We start from the raw sequence: 21,966 nt of genomic DNA, 5'->3' as shown, positions 1-21,966 counted from the left end.
TCGAATCATTCCATTTGCAGACATAAATTTTTAAACTATATAATGAAACGGCTCCAATAACATCGAAAAAAGACTTAGAAAAACAGCCAATACCATAAATTTCCCCTTTGCCTTATTGAACTTTGGTTCGCGCCTTTCCCTATTGATAGAAGCACTTTCTGTTACACATTTCCGTTCCTTTACTTCCGTCGCATTCACGAAACTACTTCAACCAAATGTCTAATACCGAGAGCTAAGATGCTACACAATCAATAATAATTTTGTATTAGCAAGGGGTTTTGTACAGTTACCAAATCATTCTCGAAACATGCATCACGGTCCTATTGGTTTGTAATTTTAGTTGTAATAACAGGTCACCCTGTTTGCACCTGTTGTATTTACGGAAATATATATTCCTTGAAAAAATTGCCTTGGCATGTTGGCATAAAATTTATCCCTAAAAATTTCCGAACATTCCGTATAAGATTGCGAGTTTCAATGTTTAACTTTATTATTCAGGCAACTGATACAATTTAAATATATAGTTAAATGGGATTTTTCATTTATGATAGTTATTACCTAAACACTAGGCAACTTGGTTTTTTTATTTATCAAATTGAAATAATTAGACTTGCCAATAAATCACTACAAGGAAGGTTTTAAACATCCTTAACATTAACTTTAGACGTTTAAAGTAAGAGTGTGATCACGTTTAAAAATATTTTTTCAACTATACTTTGCTCCAGAAAACTAAAATATTTGGTAACAAACAACTAAAATACGTCGCATCTGCACAAATGAATTTCAGCGAATTATTTGAATCACCCGCTCTTTCAATACAACAATGATCAGCTATGTTTGCTTGTATTTGCTATGGCAATAATAGATTCCAAACTGTGTATTATGAAATAAACAAAAATTAAAAAAGAGAATTTTTTTTGGTGTTTCAAGCACGTTGAAGTTTACTTACAAATTTTATTGTATTATATAGATTTTACCATGGCTGAAGGAGGTTACAAAGTGTATATCCGCTTTGCCAGCGGTCAAGGTGTCACTGTAATGGACGGGAAAATCAGACTCCGTGAAGAACCGGCTTGGAAAGGCTTGCAGAATTACTACGAAACCCAAAAAGATAAGCTCGTCATCAATGATTTGATGAAAAATGACCCGCGTCGGTTTGAAAAATACAGGTTTGCTGAACAAGAAAACATATTTTAGTAGACGTAACCTTCAAACGACCTTTTGGTCCAAATGGGGAGGTTAACCTAAAAAGTTCAAATTATTTGTTTTCAGCTTGAAGCTCGACACGCCTGGTGATGGAACAATCTTGGTTGACTTCTCGAAGAATCGTATCGACGATGCTTGTCTCACGTTGTTGCTTAACTTGGTAAGTTTACTCTTAGTATTTTAGTGTGCAATGATTTAAGTCATTGACCTCAAAAATTAATAATGTGCACTTGTTACACTAGTAAGCCCATTATGAACTCAAAATCAGGTTATTTAAACATCACACGTTAATAAGAAGGTTTATTTTGCTGGGGGAAAATATTTGAATAAAAATTATTTTTAGGCCCATGCCATCAGGATCAAGGGATCGATTTGAACACGTGATACGGAACAAATAACCTATCTGAATTAGTTTCACAAGTAAAAAAAAAAAGAATATTTGCTCTTAATTGCCACCTAACCTCGATTATCCGTTAAACATATGGTACATTTGCAATAGCACGCAAACAGCATTTAAATAGCTAAGTTTCACATGCACAGAACAGAAGTCAAATCTAATTCCGACACAACATAGCGATTTGCATCATTTCAACAGATGTTTCCCTCATTTACTTTGGTCGTAATTTTAATTTTGTAATGTTTTGAATTTTTTCAGCTGTTATTTATAGAAAAAAAAATTGTTTATCTTAGTCCAAGCATTTAAATTCACAGTTGTAGAATTGAGTGTACGAGCGAGGCATTAGTTCAAATGATTTTAACTGCTCTTTTGAAAAAAAATATTGGTTTTTTCTGGTCTTATTCCTTCGAGTGACAGATGTATAAAAAATAATAAATGGAACACATGGAGCTTTATTGTCTGCGAGTTAAAGCAAACTGGATAGCGCTATAAAACAGTGTGTTGGACATAGAGAAATGTCACACAATTACTGTTTGTATGTCTATGACCTATGATTTTTTTTTATACCCATTGCGATCGGTTATTTATTATTTATTATTAATTATAAATTATTAAGACCATTAATCGAAATAAAAACTATCCTATCTCTCAAGTTGGAAAAAAATTACACATAAATGCCAATTTTCATCGAAATCGGTTGACTTGGTGAAGAGTTCACTGGAAACAGACATCAGGACACTGGCTTTATATATATATATATATTAAGATTTCTGTGAGAAGGAAAACATACTTCTTTGTTGAAAGAATTCTTTGGTGCAAGTCGTGAGAGACTACGCCGCGGGCCACCGCTGTAGGTAGCCTGCCAGTGGGCCGTGGTAGTTTTCTCGAGACCCCCCGGTCCGACTGTCCCCCAGGCGAGGGCCAGGAAGGTGGAGGAGGCCAGGGACGCCATGTTCCTCGGGGAGAAGATCAACTTCACGGAGGACCGCGCCGTGCTGCACGTGGCGCTGAGGAACCGCGGGAACGGCGCGGTCTCGGTGGACGGCGAGGACGTCATGCCCGACGTGAACAAGGAGCTGGCCCACATGAAGCAGTTCACGGAGCAGGTACGCCAACCCGCGTCCGGGCTCGTCCGGTCAGCGGCGTAGCAGGCGGGCGGCAGGGATGGCCCCCTCCAGGGGCGCCAGTCACCTTAGCCACGCCACTGCGTCCGATCACTGCCTACCTCGGAGATACGTTCCTGCGAGCGTGCAGAGTTGGCGGCTTCTGGGAGAAACTGGAATAACTACGGTCAGCCGCAATTTTAAATAAAAATTAAAAAAAAAAAATTACATTTCTTCAGCATTGAAATATTCAACAAATTGTGTACCTTCTGTATTATTAATAATACAAATAATATTATACACACACATGTAGATATACACACACACACACACACACACACATATATACACACACACACACACACACAGATGGTTTAAGTGAGTGTGTGTGTGTATATATATATACACTGTAAAAATAATAATATAAATATAATGTAATTATAATATTGGTAAAATAAATGATAATAGAACAATATTAACAAATATCATGTACCACAGGATCAGTATATACACAATCATGCAATATCAGGATCAAGGGATGAATTTAGATATGTGATACAGAATAATTACCAAAATTTTTAATGAAAAATTTTAAAACAACACATTTTTTTTTTGAGAATTATTTTAGGTACCTTTGAGATTGCGCTGACTCGCTCACCTAGCCGCTTGCTTCGGTCGAATGAATTATAACACCGGTTGCACTCTTCTCACTACTCGCTTGCATAGCTGCATTTTGATTGGGTTTATGGATAAACAGATGGTTTAAGTACCTAATGTCATGTGCAGCGAGCTAATTTGCTGTTTTATTTCCATACTTGAAAGTGAAGGAAGGAAGGAAGGGACATCAGATCAGTATAACCCCAGTAAGTTGATCTGGGTTAAGTGGTTGGGGGGGCTAAAATCTAGATTCATGCCGGTGGGAAACTCGGAGGACTTTGCTTTGAGCCGCGACCGCTCCCATCGTACTGTTTGGCCGATCATTTGCGCCGTGACCTCGGGATCTTCAAGACATTAGGCTTGGATCAAATGATTTATCAATTAAATTTTGTTGTATGTGCAATCAAATACTGTTAATCTTTATTATTTGATATCCAGGTCATCTCGAAAACCTGGAAAGGTTACACCGACAAGCCAATTGAAGACGTGGTGAACATTGGAATCGGTGGCTCGGACTTGGTGAGTTATAGCAAGCTCTCAAGTTTCATATACTGCAATTTTTTTCATTAGTAAGCTTGTTTTAGTATAAAGGGTTTTCAAAAAAAAATAATTTTCTGGCCTCAATTTGTAGTAACATTTTTGTATGTGAAATGTGTGATATACTTATTATAGCTAGAGACCTGCAAAATTTGCGGATTCATTCGGTGATAGGCTAGAATTCAAACACATATACCTCTTAGATAATTTTGCTATTGGCTTACTGTTCATCTGGACGAATCTCAACCAGTTATAAACCCTCAACCAAAGAAGGATCGAATCACAGACAAACCAGCTGAGACGACTTACAAGTCGGCAGCCAATGAACTTACGTTATTTGCCCGAGTGTACAGGGGTATGTGCAGTCTATTCTGAAGGCCATCGAAACCGCGAATTTTTCAGGTCTCTAATCATAGCAAATTTCTTCGTACTCCCAGCAGTATTATTTTGCCAAATAATTTCTCATTCTTAATTTCTTGAACCAATAATTAGTGCATACGGCATAAGCCCTAGGGCAGTATGTTTATTTTTGCACAGTGCTCTTTTACAGCGGTGATAAGCATATTTTGGGTTAATTATTATTATTTTGTCAAAATCTCATTCCGTCTAGTTTCTTTAATATATATTTTTGTTTAAAGTTCTTAAATTTATTAGTTATCAATGTTTCTGAGAAATATTTTCACTGAGACGTATTGATGTGTGACAAGAAGTGTCAGTTTTCATTCAGTATTTTAAACAACCAGTTAAGTTCAATTTTTTTTTTTTTGATGGTTATAGTGCTGTAAGATCTGTTAAACTGTCCTACAGTTATTTTGTATGGTTTAGTAGTAGCCTTTAGTTAGAGTGGATACTTAATAAGATTTTGAACTTGTTTGTGTTTGTCATATCTTGCAACATTGCAAATGCATTGGTAAATTATGTGTTTAAAATGTTTAATTTCTCATTCGTATTAGTATTTGGAAGTTTACTTGAGGAAATCTTATGTCAAAAACTTATTTTGTATTAATTTTTTTGAAGTTGACATGCTTTCTATTCGTTCACCAAATCAATTGAGCCAATAGGACAGATTTTATGTATGTTTTAGCATCTATGTGTTCAGAAGTTTGAAATTTTTTTTTGATAGTTTAACTGCAGTCACAATAAATTCCAATTTATTGCTCTACAAATGGAATCATTGTTGGAAAACTGCTTAACGACAAAACTTTGAATAATGTGGTAGTTCCTAAAACTTAACCATAACCATACCGCACATTTTGCTTTGTAGATTTGGTGTAATTAATATAATGGTTTCATTTTGCAATGTGCTAAAATTCAACTATTTAAATGTTTTGGCTGGTTTAAGTTTGTGTGGAGAACTTCGACAGAAAAACCAATAAGATACCACAATAAAGCCATCACTGAAGTGTCGACACAATGAACAGGTGATATTTGCTTGAGCATTTAGGGTACTGTGAAATCTCTGGTATAGATTATTGACCACGCAAATTTTTTCCAACCTATTTACAAATTAAACTAATCTGAAAGGAACTTGTCAATTCTTGAAAAAAATTACTGGCCACACTGGAGAGACGTATTAAACTTTAACTGAGCCTTTAATAAAACAGTGGTATGATCATTAAAAAAAACATACTTTTTTTTTTCATTGAAGATAAATATGTTACTTCAGTAAATGAATTCACACTGATTAGCTGTGTGTGGCAATGAAAAGTTGTTTTGCATATTATATGTCCTTTACATAGAATGCAGTAAGTTCCAGAGATGAAAAAGCAAATAAAACAATTTTTTTGGTATGAAACAAAAAATATATATATTTTTTAACATTTAATTTTCAGGGGCCACTGATGGTGACGGAAGCACTGAAGCCCTTTGCCATTGGCCCAAAGGTGCACTTTGTGTCCAACATAGACGGGACACATCTGGCGGAGACGTTGAAGACCCTGGATCCGGAGACGACTCTGTTCATCATCGCCTCAAAAACGTTCACCACCCAAGAGACCATCACCAATGCCCTGTCCGCCAAACAGTGGTTCCTGTCTAGAGCCAATGATGTAAGTATATCATCGTCGTGCTTCGGTTTCGTCTTTGAATATATATACCGTATAGAAGTCGCGAGTGGATAGGATTTACTCTAAGGTTTTCAGGAGCGTATGATGAGCAGCTTGGGAACTTCACCGCTGCAGTGCGCTGCCGTAACGCCCTGTATCGTCTTAGATTGTTATTTACACGTTAGAGCGCAGCACTGTCGCCCGCTGTCATTCCACGCACCCCACACCCATCATTCACTGCAGCTCAAGGTCGTTCAACGGGAGGGTGGGGAAGGGGTGTTTGAAGAGTTCGACACTTGTCCGCTAGGGACCACCACGAGTCGATGCCCTGGAGATGGTGGCGATTGCGGCGGTGAATTAACCAACTACCTCAAACCGTATTAGAAATTTTAACCTGGGCTGGCGACTTCTATACAGTATATAGTATATTCAAAGGTTTCGTTCTGGGAGTCTTAGTGGGTGGCCAGGTCTTGCTGCCCTAAATACTATCTGAAATCATTTTTTTCTGGAGAGATAAAATTATGTCACTGCTTGTAATCACAAACAGTTCAGTGTCGTTATTCGAAATTACCAGAACTAAGGGTGTTGTTTTGCTTACCATTCATTGTAATATTTAACTGTTTTTATTTGTTTATTCATTTATTTCTTAACTATTCATATGGCTTTTAAAACTAAGACTATTTTGTAAAGTAATAACAGAACACATGGAGTCATATTGTTTAGGGAATGGCCTGTTAAATCCTCGAACACCATCTAATCTCTAGCATTTGAGATTCAAGAGAAAAGATTAGAAGAAAAAAAAATATTGGCAAAAAAGTAGTAAATTCGACACTGTACCTTTATAATTTTCCCTATTTATTGTAAATTTATATGTAGCTTTGTGAATAATATATGGTTTTATTCTGGAAACTTTAATTGTGAAAATTTTTTAAATTGTTGAATTTTTGTACAGTATTTTATTTTTCACCATTGAGACCTATATTTGAATTTGAGGGGTAAATTCCAAGGTATTCTTTGTGATTCCAATTGAAGATGTGAACTTGGAGAAATTGGGATTTGACCCATATTATTTTGTAATATCATTAAAAAATATTATTGGAAATGCTTAGGCAAAGTTTGCATTAATTGAACTTCAAAGAACCAGAAGCTGGAAGTTGTAGTAGATACTAACTTAAATTGCCTTCATGTAAATTGGAGTCTGAAAAATCGAATCATGGTTTTGTAAAAGAGCGCTGTAGAAAATTGAGATGATGATTTAACAGGACTTCATGTTAAGTTTCACATTTTTGGATTAACCATCATTGGTATGAAGCCCTCAATTTAAATTTTTTTTTATTTCTATTATATTATTAATAAATAAATAAAAATTAGGGCTGGTTCTCCAAAACCATAGAATCCTATGATTTTATTAATGGTTTTGGGAAATTGTAATTTTTATTGATTTACAAATGATGTACTAAAAATAAAGCATTTTATGAATGGTTGGTCCCAAACTGTACACCGCGTGATTTCATGCTTTGAGTACATGAAAGGAATGACAAAAAAAAATTTTCCTTTTAAGGTCATTAAACGAGGACTTTCTTAGTAGAAAATAATTTTTATGAACAATTAAATATGGTTAGGTATATTGTGAATTTTTTTTAGGAATGTGTGCTAAATAATTTTAAAAAATTTACCTGCGTTTTAAGTTTGAAAAATTCAACACTTGACTTTTGAATATGTGCAAATTTAAATTTAACCCTTTTAGCAAGTTTAAGTTTAAATTTAAATTACCTCGAGAAATGTCTGAACAGGAGTTGACCGCCTGTGTTCCAGCCGGCTGCGGTGGCGAAGCACTTTGTGGCGCTGTCGACGAACGTGGCCAAGGTGGAGGAGTTCGGCATCGACAAGAAGAACATGTTCGGCTTCTGGGACTGGGTGGGCGGGCGCTACTCGCTCTGGTCCGCCATCGGCCTCTCCGTCTGCCTGTCCGTCGGCTTCGGCAACTTCGAGAAGCTGCTGGCCGGGGCGTACTTCGTGGACAACCACTTCCGCACCGCCCCGCTCCACCAGAACGTGAGTGGGCCCCTCGTGTTCGGCTTACTTATTTAACCCTTTCAGTCACACTTTGTCAAATCCTATGATATACCTCATTTAAATTTTTTCTTATTATAATTAAACTTTTTATTTGTGTGGTAATATTCTTATACTATAATTATTATATTAATGTTTAATTATTTTATAATAGTTAATAAAAGTTTTAAAAATGTGTTTACTTCATAGCTTTAAAGTACGATATGCACTATAATGTGGGTACACCTTAACCCACAAATTCAAAGTTTAATAAACTCTGTGTATCATCGAGACACAAAATGTCCACTTCAGTGGACGAATGGACTGAAAGGGTTAGTATCTTATTGCGTGCATAACTGCTTCAAATATTTAGTGCTTTTTGTTTCTGCTAGAGCGCAAATTAATAGTTATTGTGTTAATAGCCTACTACAGTAAAACCCTGTTGTTACGACCCATTACGCACCCCATGAATAGAGCCTAAATAGATCATAATAAATATTATCCGTTAATTGTCCCACCCCTCACCCCTATACGTCGAAATATGACTGTTTTGTCCGAAGTCCTTGTTCAGTTATCTCTGACACAAGATTGACAAGTTTTCAAAATTGGTTATAAATTTCTTTTAATAGTAGATGTCTTCTGGGGAAAAGAACCCCAATGTACTACATACTGTAACCATAACAAACATAAAAATGCTACAATGCACCACAACTATATCTTCGAATCGGGTAGGGGCAAAAAAAAGATGGATCCTTCCTCCATGGAAGCCACCGGGAGACTGACCTCCCACCACTAATGCCAACTCAAAATGTGCCTTGCAACGGTTGCAAACAATTAAACAATTTTTCTATTTCAATTCGTTAGGCAAGTATGGTGCAGTTTCGGTATGTACAAATCCATTTGGATATTTGATGTTGATGGCACCGTTTGGTGCAAATTTCACATACCTTATCACAAAACGTGTCAATTGACTGCATAAAGCCCGTTACACTGGCTCTACTTAATCTTCTGGATTCAGCATTTCGTTGCCGCATTTGCTGCAAACGAACTTCTCTGGCTTGGTCTGATTCTAAGGCTCGGATCTCGGCCATGGAATGACGCATTTGCTGCAAACGAGCTTCTCTAGCTTGGTCTGATTCTAAGGCTCGGATTTCAGCCATGGAATGACGCATTGGCCAGTGTGATGTAATGGTGGAAATCTTCTGAAAATCATTATTTTTTTTTAATTTATTCACATTCCAAATTGATTATCAAATCATTCACGAATATCACATTTAAACATACAGTGAAACCTTTTTTCTCACGCTTACTAGAATAGGTATCCAAGATTTTTTTTGCAATATATAGTCAAATGAAAAATAAATATTCATGAAACTGGAATATAGTTTTGTAAAAGCAGGAAAATAAGATTTGGCATTGCATTTTCTTAAACCAGTAGAATATTAAGTTTGAAAATTGTTTTGGTGATCTGATATAAACATATAAAAAAATTGTTTAATTGTAAAACGTTTTAATTATTATCGCATATTAATTGTGCAGTTGCCGAAACAAACCCATATATCTCATTATAATGTTGTTAGCTTCATGTATGTTACCATTTTTTTCCCCCTAATTATTTTGTGATTTGTTCCACTAGCTGCATGCATTGGTGTTGAATAGTAAAAAAAAAAATTTCGATTTGAATGCTGAATTGGATATCAAGTTATTTCCGAAAATTGAATATTTTTCAAATAGTAGCAGATCCCTGACTTTGAATACTAGCTTACTATAAAAATATATTCCCCCCCTTCAAATTCAAGTCTTCATCAATTCAAATTTTCTCCGGAGAAGACCTCTGGCTTTATGTGTGAGATTTGTGTTGCCCAGTTATGAAATTAACTACATTTGATTTAAAGTTCTATCACTTCCCCTAAAATCAAATCCTGTGTACACCCCTGATGATTTCTTCACGGGAAGAAAATTACTAGCGCTGAAACTATGTAGATGCCACAATCTTGTTCAATATTGCTGAATATGACATTTTTTTAACTCTAATGTTTATATTTATTAATTTTTTATTTATTTATCCATTATTTATTGTTGTGCAAACAATGCTTACTAAAGTTGAGCTAATATTTAGTTATAAAATTAAGACCGGTTGTTGAAACTAACAAAGTTTTTGCGCACAATGTACCAAAATTTTCGGAAACAAGTTATTGAAGTGAAAACTTCTATGGGAAAGTTTGGATAGGGAGTAAATTCACGTAAGTCGTCATCGACACGGTCACGTGACGTGTTAACGATAACACTACATCTGTTCCTATTAGTATAACTTATTACGCTTTTAAATCTTAAGTATATGATTACTGTGCAGTAATATTAATATTCTCATGTAGATATATAGTTTGAATAACGAAGAAAACGGAGTCTTTGTATCAATATAACCTAAAGTAAGAACATTGGTATTTATTTTTTTAATACCCACAATTACTATGCAATGCGTATTTTATGGTAATTTAGGGGTTGTTTTACTAACGTGATGAAACAAATTTGTTGTGTGATATTTTTTTCGTAAAAATTGCGAAAAAAGTTTTCACACCTGTCGGCAGTTCATGTTGGATAGCGTTGATTGTGACGTTCGCAGGTGCCCGTGATTCTCGCCCTGATCGGCGTCTGGTACATCAACTTCTACGGTGCCGAGACGCACGCTCTTCTCCCGTACGACCAGTACATGCACAGATTCGCGGCGTACTTCCAGCAGGGCGACATGGAGTCCAACGGCAAGTGAGTGGCTCGAGCTGTGTTTCTGTTGCATGCACCGCTGTCAGAGTGTGGTGGTGTGGCACTGGCTCGTTCTCACACACACTGTGTCCTTGCCGCCACACGTGGTCCAGGATTTGACAGGCGTCCTTCCCTTGTGGCTGGCGGCTTTGAATATATATACTGTATAGAAGTCGCGAGTGGATAGGATTTACTCTACGGTTTTTCAGGAGCGTATGATGAGCAGCTTGGGAACTTCACCCTTGCAGTGCGCTGCCGTAACGCCCTGTATCGTCTTAGGTTGTTATTTGCACGTTAGAGCGCACCACTGTCGCCCGCTGGCATTCCCCGCACCCCCATCCAACATTCACTGCAGCTCAAGGTCGTTCAACGGGAGTTTGTGCGTCACAAAACTGTAGGGATGAGAGGTGGGGTATAGGGTGAGTGGAGGACAACGCGTGTTTGAGGGAGGGTGGGTAAGGGGTGTTTAAAGAGTTCGACACTTGTCCGCCAGGGACCACCACAAGTCGATGCCCTAGAGATGGTGGCGATTGCGACGGTGAATTAACCAACTACCTCAAACCGTATTAGAAATTTTAACCTGGGCTGGCGGCTTCTATACAGTATATATATACTCCAAGCTGGCGGTCAGGTCCGCAGATACGCGGCACTTGGTTGTAATTGCCTGGAATACATGTCCCTCCCGCAAAAGGCGATCTGGGTTCCACTTCCAGTGGAGTCGAACCTGACGGCATTTGTTGTGAACAGCTAGGTTTTCTCAAGAGTGCTCACGTTCCCTCGCCCATTCATCAAGAGCGTACGCAGAAATTTCGTTTGCTAGAGGGGAATGAAGGGGATGGTTAGAATCACTTGGCCCACTGTTTGCTTTTCAAATTCTTTCCTTTTGTAAGTGAGAATGGTGGATTTGTATGGATTTTTTTTATTTTCTTAAGAAAACCCCACTTAAAAAAATTTCCTTTATAGTAAGTTTAAAAAAAAACTGGTCCTGAACTTGAGTATATACACTTTTACCCTTTAAATTGAAGTCCTCTGTTAAAAAAAGTCTAAATTTTGAAGTAGTACCTACCTTGAGAATTTTTTTTTAACAGGGATTTTCTATTTATTCCCCCTTCCAGTTTTCTTCCTCTCTGCCCCTTGCATATGCCCATACCATTCATTGGCTTTGCTTTGCTTCACTTACATCGCATCACTAGAGACGAGATTTTAGGGTTTTATTTATTTTCCAGTTATGTAAAGCTGGATTTTTTTTAATATAAAATAGCTCAATTATTTAAAATATCAAAGTAAGAGAAATGTGATATTTTTGTCAGAAATGCAGCAGTGACAACTCTTGAAGTCCTTTTACTATGCACTAGTATTTTTTTTGTTCTTTTAGTGTATAATTATGCAAATAAACATTTCTGTGTTATTATCCGGGAAACTTATTTTCGAAACAATCAAAGGGTTGAATGTTTCAACACCATATAGTTAATACAGTAAATTCCTCTTAAGAAAATGTCACTAAAGAAAATTTCTTGCTTAATAACTTACAAATAGGTTTAAAAAATTTAGCATTTTTAACTTAATCTAAATTTATAAGTTTTTTTGAGAAACTTATTAACATATATTTGACTATCTTTTTAGTTCTCATACATTCATTTATTTTGGACCCTTGAGGCCTAGATTTTAATTGAGGAATAGATTTGAGTTACCCTGTTCTTTTTGAATCCGAGATTTGTATCCAAGGAAATTGTCATCCAAACCCATCACCAATTTTAAAGAAAGCAGTGTTACTTGAGTGCGCTCTCGGAAGCGCGAGTACAGCCTCTGGCGTGTGTGTGCCCGCGCGTGGCAGGTACGTGACTCGCGGCGGCCACGAGGTGGACTACGCCACGGGCCCCGTGGTGTGGGGGGAGCCCGGCACCAACGGCCAGCACGCCTTCTACCAGCTCATCCACCAGGGCACGAGGCTGGTCCCCTGCGACTTCATCGCCCCCCGCGCAGACGCACAACCCCATCGGGGGCGGCCTGCACCACAAGGTGCGTTCCCGTCCGCCGGCACGGCAAGGGCACGCGTGTTCAAAACAGGATAACTCAAAAGTGGGCTCCAGAGGGCTAAGGGAGCATCCAACTTGCTGGGTGAGCCGTGTGGGGTAGGGGGCCGGAGGTGGTGCATAAGCTGTGATGGGTAGCCTCAGCCTCTGTGCACAGCCAAAAGCTCTAACGCCCTTCCTGGTTGCTTATGTGGCGTATCCGCATCAGCCTGGACGTCCTTATAGGATATGAAGGCTGGGTTATCAAAAATGGAGGAGAGATCCTCAAAACCTGACAATAAAACCTCGTGGAAAATAATTAACTCTGAAACTAGGTGGAGATACTAATATTGAAAAAGAAGTAAGTAACCGGTGAAGTAACTCAAATAGTGATCTGATTGCATCAGAATTCAATATGTTCTTTCCACTAACGTGGGTGGTGAAGTTATTGGCGAGGGTGGCTCTGAGGCCTGGCGAGCCGGCCGACCGCCCAGGGCCCTGCGTGCAGTGGCGTAGCCAGGATTTGTGTATGGGGGGTGTTAAGAAGCCCCCCCCCGTATTAAAGCGTAGGGGTCCTCCCCCGGGAAAAATTTGGATTTTAAGGTGTAAAATAGTGCTATTTTAGCAGTTTTTATTTCTTAAATTTAAATATTGTAATGGTAAAAATCTTATTAATTTTAATATGAAATTTGTTTGAGTGATGAATAAGAAATTAATTAAGGATTTGTGGCTAAGGGGGAAGGGGGGGTTGAACCCCTAAAACCCTTCCCCTGGCTACGCCCCTGCCCACGTAGGTAATCTTATTCCAATGATTACGAACATGGATGTTGTTGGGAAAAAGGAATATTTAATTTTTGTAGCATTGTAATTTAAAGTGCTGGTCAGTTCGTTTTCCAGTTCATGATTTCGCATAAGAAAATCTTTTAGTTTTTATTGCCTGGTATAATGACACGATTTTACCGGGGAATTGGTCTTAAAGAATTTATAAAAACCAACTCGGTGAATAATTTATCAGGGAAGAATAGAAAAAAGTTTCTCGAGATAAATGAGCAAAAGCATTGTCGAAATATAACTTCCAGACTGTCTTCAAAAAACTTTCTTTAAAGATTTATCTAATATATAAAATTCTCGTGTCACAGTTTTCGTTGCCATACTCCTCCGAAACGGCTTGACCGATTTTGATGAAATTTTTTGTGCTTATCCGGTATCTATGAGAATCGGCCAACATCTATTTTTCATCCCCCTAAATGTTAGGGGTAGTCCACCCCTAAATTTTTTTTTTATTTCCAGTTTTTGGTAGGAAATCACCATGGCAACGGCTGTTGCTTTGTTGATGCTTCATTCGTCTCTATGGCAACAGCTATTTCATTGTTAGTGCAGTCCTCATCACCGTTGAAATTTTGCGGGGAATTTAAATATATAAAAATTGCCCTTTTTTTTTTTTTCAAGTATATATATTTTATAGACTTGAAACTTCACAGTAATGTTCCTTATGTTACGCAGAGACACATTTTCCGAAAATTAGATCCCATGGGTGGTTAAAACCAGGCAACAGTGGGTACTTTGTCTGCATGAGAACAGGATTTTTCATTGTCCATGCCTTCTGCGTCTCCATGGCAACGGGCATCGCGCGGCAGTGGCGTACCCACAAGGAGGGGCATGTATAATGAGCAGCGCAAGAGTGATCTGCCTGTAGACTGCCGTAGCGAAGTACGGGCACATCAGTTGTACGTTGCGTGCACGAGTCGGAAAACCATCTGTGCTATTCATTTTCTCTCCGGTACATTATACAGCATTGTAATAAATTTTTCACTCCATTTTTTTATTTACCATTACTGTAAATGGGAGATGTGGCTTAATTTTTTTCCATTAGTATAGCCGTGCGAAGCCGGGTCGGGCAGCTAGTATAATATATAAAAATAGGATGTTGGTATGTATGACGTTGATAAAACTCCGACACCGTTTGACCGATCGCCATGAAAGTTGGCACATCGAAGTTTTTTTTCATGGAGAAGGTTTTTATGCTGTCCATTTTTTTTTGTAACTCGCTGCTAGATGGCGCTGCAGCACATCAACTTCTAAACCGTTCAGCCGATCACCATGGGTAGACAGAAAATAATAGGTCATAGACATACAAACAGCAATTGTGTGTCATGTCTCCATGTCCACCGCACTGTCATATAGCACTATGCATTTTGCTTTAACTTGCGGACAATATATCACTCTGTGTTCAGCCCGGGCAACGCCGGGTACTGCAGCTAGTACAGTCTATTAAAAAAATACGGAAACAGAACTACTCATTTGCCCTTAGAATACTCTTAAATGCTTTTTTCTAAATGGACGCCACGTTGGTGTCTTGAGCAGTTTTCAAATTGCGTAGTTTCTTTGAAGCTCTGCGCACCGTGTGTTTGCCCAAATAGTTGGGGGCCCTTAATACTTCATGTGCACCTTTAATGAAGGTTTTCTTTTTTAAATATTTGAAAAATTGAAACTTTGATAGCATGAAAACTAGTAAAAGGGGTCGTCCATTAATCACGTGATGTTTTTTTAGCAAATTTTTTTAATCCCCCCACCCCCCTAGTGATTTGTGGTGAGGTTTCAGACTGCCCTCCCCCCCCCCCCCAACCCCCCCCCCCCCCCAATAAATCACGTGTATTTTTTTGATACAAAATATTTTTAAAAATTTCAGAATATTATCTTTAAATATAGGTATAATCTAATTTAATTCTGGAAAATTAAGCACAGTGATAAAAATGTCCAGGCACACATTAAGGTTGCAGGTTTATTCTTCTCACTAGCATAAAAATAATAAAGGAAAGGCTTATATGCGATTTACCCATGTATTCGGCGCCAAATTCACAGTCTTGCTGGCGACTGGCGAGCCGAGCCGGGTGGTTCATGTTGCGGCGGGCGGGGATATTGTCGCCTGGCCACGGCGAGTCGAGGTCACGCGTCGCTATTTCGGTTTAGTAGAAATCGCGCAAAAAAAATAAATACACGTGATATCTCTCTACACCCCCCTCCACCCTTGTGATATTTCGTGATTTTTCTCGAACCCCCCCCCCCTCCCCTTTTCGAGCCTCACGTGATTAATGGACGATCCCAAATCAGTGTGATGTATTTCAGTACCTACGCCCCTAGTTGGCGCACGGTCGGCTGAGCGGAGGGTGGTGGTTGCAGATCCTGCTGGCCAACTTCCTGGCGCAGACGGAGGCCCTGATGAAGGGCAAGACGGCCGCAGAGGCCCGCGCCGAGCTGGAGGGGGCAGGCATGTCCGGGCCGCAGCTCGAGAAGATCCTGCCCCACAAGGTGTTCAAGGGCAACCGCCCCACCAACTCCATCGTCGTGCCGAAGATCACCCCCTTCACACTGGGCGCCCTCATCGGTGAGTTCGCCTCGGCCGGGAGACGTCCGTAAACAATCCCCGCCGAGCAGTCTTGGAAGGTTTTTTTATTTCTGTTTTAAATCAACTTTGCTTAAAATTATTTTTTGAACTTGTACTTTATCAAGTGAGTTACGGAAAATAATCAGGGGAGCGAAATTTTACGATGCTTCGCGCCATGCAGCAAAATTTTCACTGGATGTATAAAAGGCTACGTACAAATAAAAATTAAATTTTGTCCTTTAGTGATTGGTATTGAATTTTTTTAAAGTATGTTGATACAAGTGAGGTTATGTTCCTGTATGTATAATTTATTTGCATGGTAAATTATTACATTGTATTGTTATTTATTTTCATTATTAATTAAAAATCTCTTGATTATTTTACAAAATTAAATAATTAATTTTATGCAGATGTTCATATTAATGGATGTATTTTGGAGTGAGTAGTAAAACAATGTTAAATGGAAGCACTGTAAAAAATTTTCCAACGCAACATTATTTTTGGTGTGTAAAATAGGGAATTAACAGTTTTCAAAGTGAAACCATGTAGAAACTTTTCTTTTTCATAATTTTAAAATAGTGATCATTTTCTCTTGTCTTGTTTTTCAGCTATTTATGAACACAAAATTTTTGTGCAAGGAGTGATATGGGACATCAATTCTTATGACCAGTGGGGGTAAGTTTTTCTGTGTAACAGCTTTCATAATGGTTGACCTCTTTTTATCATTAATACTTTTGGCAATACAATGAAACACTGTTAACACTTTTTTTCAAAACACTTCTTAGCTGGGTAAACTTGTAAATTTTTCTCTCTGTCATAGTTTGCTAACAGGTAGTATACACAAATATATTGACTAATAGTAAAAATTAATTTTAACTTTCATATACTATATGTTTGATAATAAAATCTTGTTACCATTTACAGTTTATCTAAAAATAAAATAAATAATCAGTGTTATCTTAAGAATTATTTATAAATTCAGTAGTGCCCTTGTTGCAAGAATAATTCGCAGTAGTCATTACTGGTACTTCAAAAGCTATCTATAACAAAAACAAACGTTTATCTGGTAGAAAATTAAAAATATTATGTGAAGTAGCGATATACCAATGTATCTATCTCTATCAGCCGATATTCCCAATTTTCTGGATTTCCGAAGTAATGATTTCTAACTGGTACTTAAAAAAAGGATGCACATGAAAAGAGTACAGTTAGATCCATTAAGGTGTCTTCCATATTTTGTATTTACCTATTAATAGTTCCGTAGGCATCTTTTACTACAATTTTTTATTTTAAGGCTATACTTAAATGTTGTGGTGGTTAATTAGTATGGCTGTCTAATTTTGGTTTTATTTGGTTGGTTTGGTTTTACATTAAGAACACCGGTTCTCGGTCCCAGTTCTAAAAAAAATTAATGCAATTCAAAAAAACATAAAAGAGGAGTGCCATCTTTTCATTAGCCTTAAATTTTTTATAAAGTAATTTTAAGCTAACCTAAAAACTTGGAATAGATAGACCAATCGTTGCTGGCGTCAAAATCGTGACAGCTGAGATAATTTTATAGTTCAGCATTTTTGGCACATATTTTTTATATTTTTCTTAAATTCAAATGTAATTTGTTGTTTATAGTTTGCAGTTTTAATGTACCTTTTTTTTTAATGCGTTGTGTTTCACTTGCATTCTTTGTTTTTATTGTAATTGTCTTTTAACATATGAATGGCCAGAAATCGTAAACTTCCACCAGGCAGAAAACAGTACCATTAATACATGACAGGAACTGAGAGATGCTATATGTATTGTTTAAACTGTGTTTGTGCCATACCAGTTTGTTTCAGTATTATTTAAAATAAAATGTTAAAGCAGCCAGTCACTATGAACTTCAGGAATTCTGTTTAAACATACTATTATTTTAATGAAGAAAAAATTAAACAAAGAAATTATAAATTTTTGAAACTAAGATATGTCTTTCTGTTCCTATCCCTTCCCGAATTCATTGTAAACTATGCTCTATGACATACTTTTTGTACGGTAGTTTATTGTGAGACGTGGTCATATTGAAATAAAGTGTTTACCTTTCTCGCATAATAAACGTATTGCTATGCAAGGTAACAGAAACCAAATATTTGAAAAGTCGGTTTTGGATTGGTTATTTTAAATAGGAACCTAAAAATCTGGGAACCGCATAGGCCTATTAATTATTCAAAGACCTTATGTGTATTGTGCTATGCACATTTTTATGAGATAAGATACATGTTTGTTGTTAAGAAAAATCCTTTTAATAAATAATTTTATTAAGGTACTGTGACATTATTTACAAATATTGAATTTCTGGATACTTGCACGGATTATTTACAAAAAGTACTAAATCGGTGTTTTGTCGGTTTCCGGCTCTGTTATAAAAGAAAAAAGGCATCCGTATCAGTTTTTATCTGTAATGCTCGTCACTATTTGAAAGTTCTGTTTTGAAAAGTTTGGTGAGAGGCTTATTTGAGGGTGCAGTGTGTATTCAGAAGTCTGTAGTTAATGACGTATGTATGTTTGTTTGTAAATCTCACCGTGTTCTTTTCTAGGGTGGAGCTGGGAAAACAACTAGCCAAGGCCATTGAACCAGAACTGAAGGACACCACGCCTGTGACCAGCCATGATCAGTCGACAAATGGTCTTATCAACTTCCTCAAGGAGAACTTTTAGAATTCTGCGTAAATTTGTGAGGGTGAATTTATTTCTGTTGGATCAGTTGTAGGCAAAGTTAATAGTTCATTAAATGTTGCGGTGGGTGGAGCGATGGGGTGTATCGGCACTACGGCATGCATGTAACCAAGTTAGATGTCTGTTTGTATGTAGAAGCTGTGACCTAGTTGGATGTACCTACATAAATTATACTGATGTATGCGTGTGTTTTGTTGATGATGCTTTTGATGAATTTTTGTTGTTCATAAGTTTTTGTATGACTTTTAATTATTATTGTTAGTTATTTCCGAGTTATAAATTATAAAATAAAATTTTTATTCATTAAATTGTTGTCTGCAGTACAATTTCAACAAATTATCACTGCAGCTCTACCCATAAACATGAACAGGACTGCCTCCTGTTAATAGCAACTGACTAGACCATTTGTGATTATTTTTAGGGGGGTTGTACTACAGAAAATAATTTCATGTGAATTTTACTGTGTTAAGTACAATTTTTGTACCAGTGTTATGAAAATGTTATTTAAATCATTTGTATATACATCACTTATAAGTTCACTAATTTAGGGAATTTTTATCATACTCCCGGCTTCAGAAATAATTGTTTTTGTTTCAGAGGAATAACAGTTAATATTATAGTGTAAAAAAAGAAATAGTAGTGGAAATTTTAGTACTAGTGGCTGAGAGAAAATAAATGCAAAATTGTTATTGCTGGAAATACATGTACATGTATGAATAAATACTTTAAAAGAAAGTAGATCCCCAATTATTTTAATTTGTCCCCTGTGAGATCAGCCTTTTGAAGTAGAGTGGTTAAAATTGCTTTGTGAACTTAAGTTGAAATATTTATAATTTGTAATTGATTTAATTATATATTTTACAGCAAAAATTTGATTATCTATGATTGTCCTGTCTAGAGCTTTGACTGGTAACAGATATTGAGGACCATACAATTTTCTTGATAAAAAAAGACAGAAAATATGGAAAAAAAAATTTATGAAATCTGGTTTTTCTGCAAAAAAAAAAAATTCACAGAAAAACCCGCGAAAGACACATTTGCGTTAACTCCTTTGTTAGCATAACAGAGAGAATGCCTACTAGTATCAACTTACTACGAAAATAATTTGCAATCCATTTTATCACTGTAAACACAGCAAGAAATAGCAACAAATCTTAGTCATATGTACATTATTGAACATGAATTGTCTCCCATAAATTCTTGCGGTATGGGATGATGATTAGAATCCAAAATGTTTTTTTTTTTTCCATGTAGAAACATTAGTGAAATATTTCCAATACATAATTTTTTTTTTAAGCTTGCATAACTGTGTGGTTAATACAAAACACCTGAATAAAATTAAATGGAACCATTCCTGGACACAATCATGGTGATAATTTTATTGACAGTTACATGCTATCTTGTTTGTTGATCTTACAAACTAGACCACAGAGTCACAAACCTTTTTATGCACGGATGTGCCTATCCAGATGTGGAAAGCTTATAGTTCACAGAGAAGAGAGCCACATGGGAGTGGTTCCGAAGTTCTTTGAAGTTCGCCGATCCTCGTGAAAAAACACCTTATTGCAAGGATTTGTATATTTTGTGGTCATAGAGTATTTTAACTAACTCTAACCTAACCAACCTTTCATTCTAGTCACGATAACCTAACCTACTCTTGGGGGAGGGTGGTGGAACAAATAGTTTAACCAAACCTAACTAACGTACTACTTCGGTTAACTTAGGAACTGTTTGGGTTGTGGTTGTTACATCCATCTCTGTGAACTGTTGGTTATCCATCTGATACAGCTTGACGTTTTCAATCCGAACCCAGTATTGCTGTGAATGCTATTTTATAGTGATGCAGTTATTTTCATGTAAAGTACAAATTTACAAATATGTGTAATTTTACATTACATTACATTCTGTCCCATTAAAAAAAAAAAAAAAATTACACTGCAAGCTACCATGCCTGTCTCGCTTCATGCAGTGACATGAACACTGTTACGTGGTTCTGAAGGAAATATTGTTCCATCAGGGCCGTAACCTGCATTCTGTGAAGTTGGGGGTTCACTACAAGCATTATATATATTGTTTTTATTTTAAAGTTTACGTAATTTACTTTTAAAATAATTGATTGTCACACTTAATATTTCAGGGAATAGCAAACTTTTAAAACTCCAATAGTTGTGTAAAAGAACTAGACAGTGCAAATGGCACAGAATACAACCACACAATTATATAAATTGTAGCTTAACTTAAAATCAAGGTTGAATATACTATAATTGCTGTTGTGAGTAAATATGCATGATGAATGACCAAATGTGTACTCAAAGCATGAAACTCACAGAAAACATTTTGGAATAAACTCTACTCAAAGTTGTATGACTTTGAGAATAACTTCTTGTTGATTAGCAGGGGTAATTTTTGGAGAAGAAAACATCTGCTGCCCTTTCAAAACTTTCTTCAGCTACAAAACCACAAGGAAAAAAATAATACTAAAGAGTTCTTTAGCACTGTCGACAAACCGTTTGCTGTTCGGAACACTTCAAGCAATAATGTTGATGAGAAGCTGTTCACAAACTGCTAACCATCTATGTACTTCTCATCAACACTGTTACCATGAAGGAATTTCCAGAAGTTTCCAATGTTTTGAAAGAAGGGCTGACAATCTGCCAGATTTTAGGAGAACTGCAAACTCAACACAGCAGCTTTGCGTCAAAACTTTTGCAGTGCTGTGTCTACCGGTTTCAAACGTGGACAGTGGGCAAGCATTTTCATCATATGGTTGATTGGTTGGACATTTTTCGAACTGTGTACAAGTTTATAATTCAGCAACACTGAAACTATGCTGGCTCAGCAAGTAAATCGATGTGCTTAATATTATCAATAGTTTGCACGTGTTTCGAGATTGAAATGAACAGATATGAAACAATTTGAATCCTGTAACTGCAGGTTAACACAGGCAAACCATTTCAAGCAAACTATTATGCTATTATGCTATTCTAAAGTCAATAATGTGTATAAATAATAAATATGTATTCTTATAAGAATTTGAATGGAAAATAATTTTTAAAAATAAACCTTTTGGGCTGGTAATTTTTGTTAAACACAGCTGTCCAGTTTT

At 36.8% G+C, this 21,966-nt stretch overlaps 1 protein-coding gene across 1 annotated transcript; it reads left to right on the top strand.

Annotated features, from left to right (window-relative positions):
• Positions 1-879: 879 nt before the first annotated feature.
• LOC134539390 (glucose-6-phosphate isomerase-like) lies at positions 880-19,598 on the top strand. Its single transcript, XM_063381384.1, is given in 12 exon segments — positions 880-1,169; positions 1,273-1,366; positions 2,518-2,709; positions 3,802-3,882; positions 5,733-5,948; positions 7,761-8,000; positions 10,621-10,760; positions 12,592-12,730; positions 12,732-12,776; positions 15,950-16,154; positions 16,763-16,829; positions 18,722-19,598. Coding segments are annotated over 12 exon segments (1,731 nt in total). The 5' UTR covers positions 880-978; the 3' UTR covers positions 18,843-19,598.
• Positions 19,599-21,966: the final 2,368 nt, after the last annotated feature.

This window comes from Bacillus rossius, chromosome 15 (assembly GCF_032445375.1).
Source record: "Bacillus rossius redtenbacheri isolate Brsri chromosome 15, Brsri_v3, whole genome shotgun sequence".
In the NCBI taxonomy this organism is placed as follows: Eukaryota; Metazoa; Arthropoda; class Insecta; order Phasmatodea; family Bacillidae; genus Bacillus; species Bacillus rossius.
This window is presented reverse-complemented; position numbering and strand designations above follow the sequence as displayed.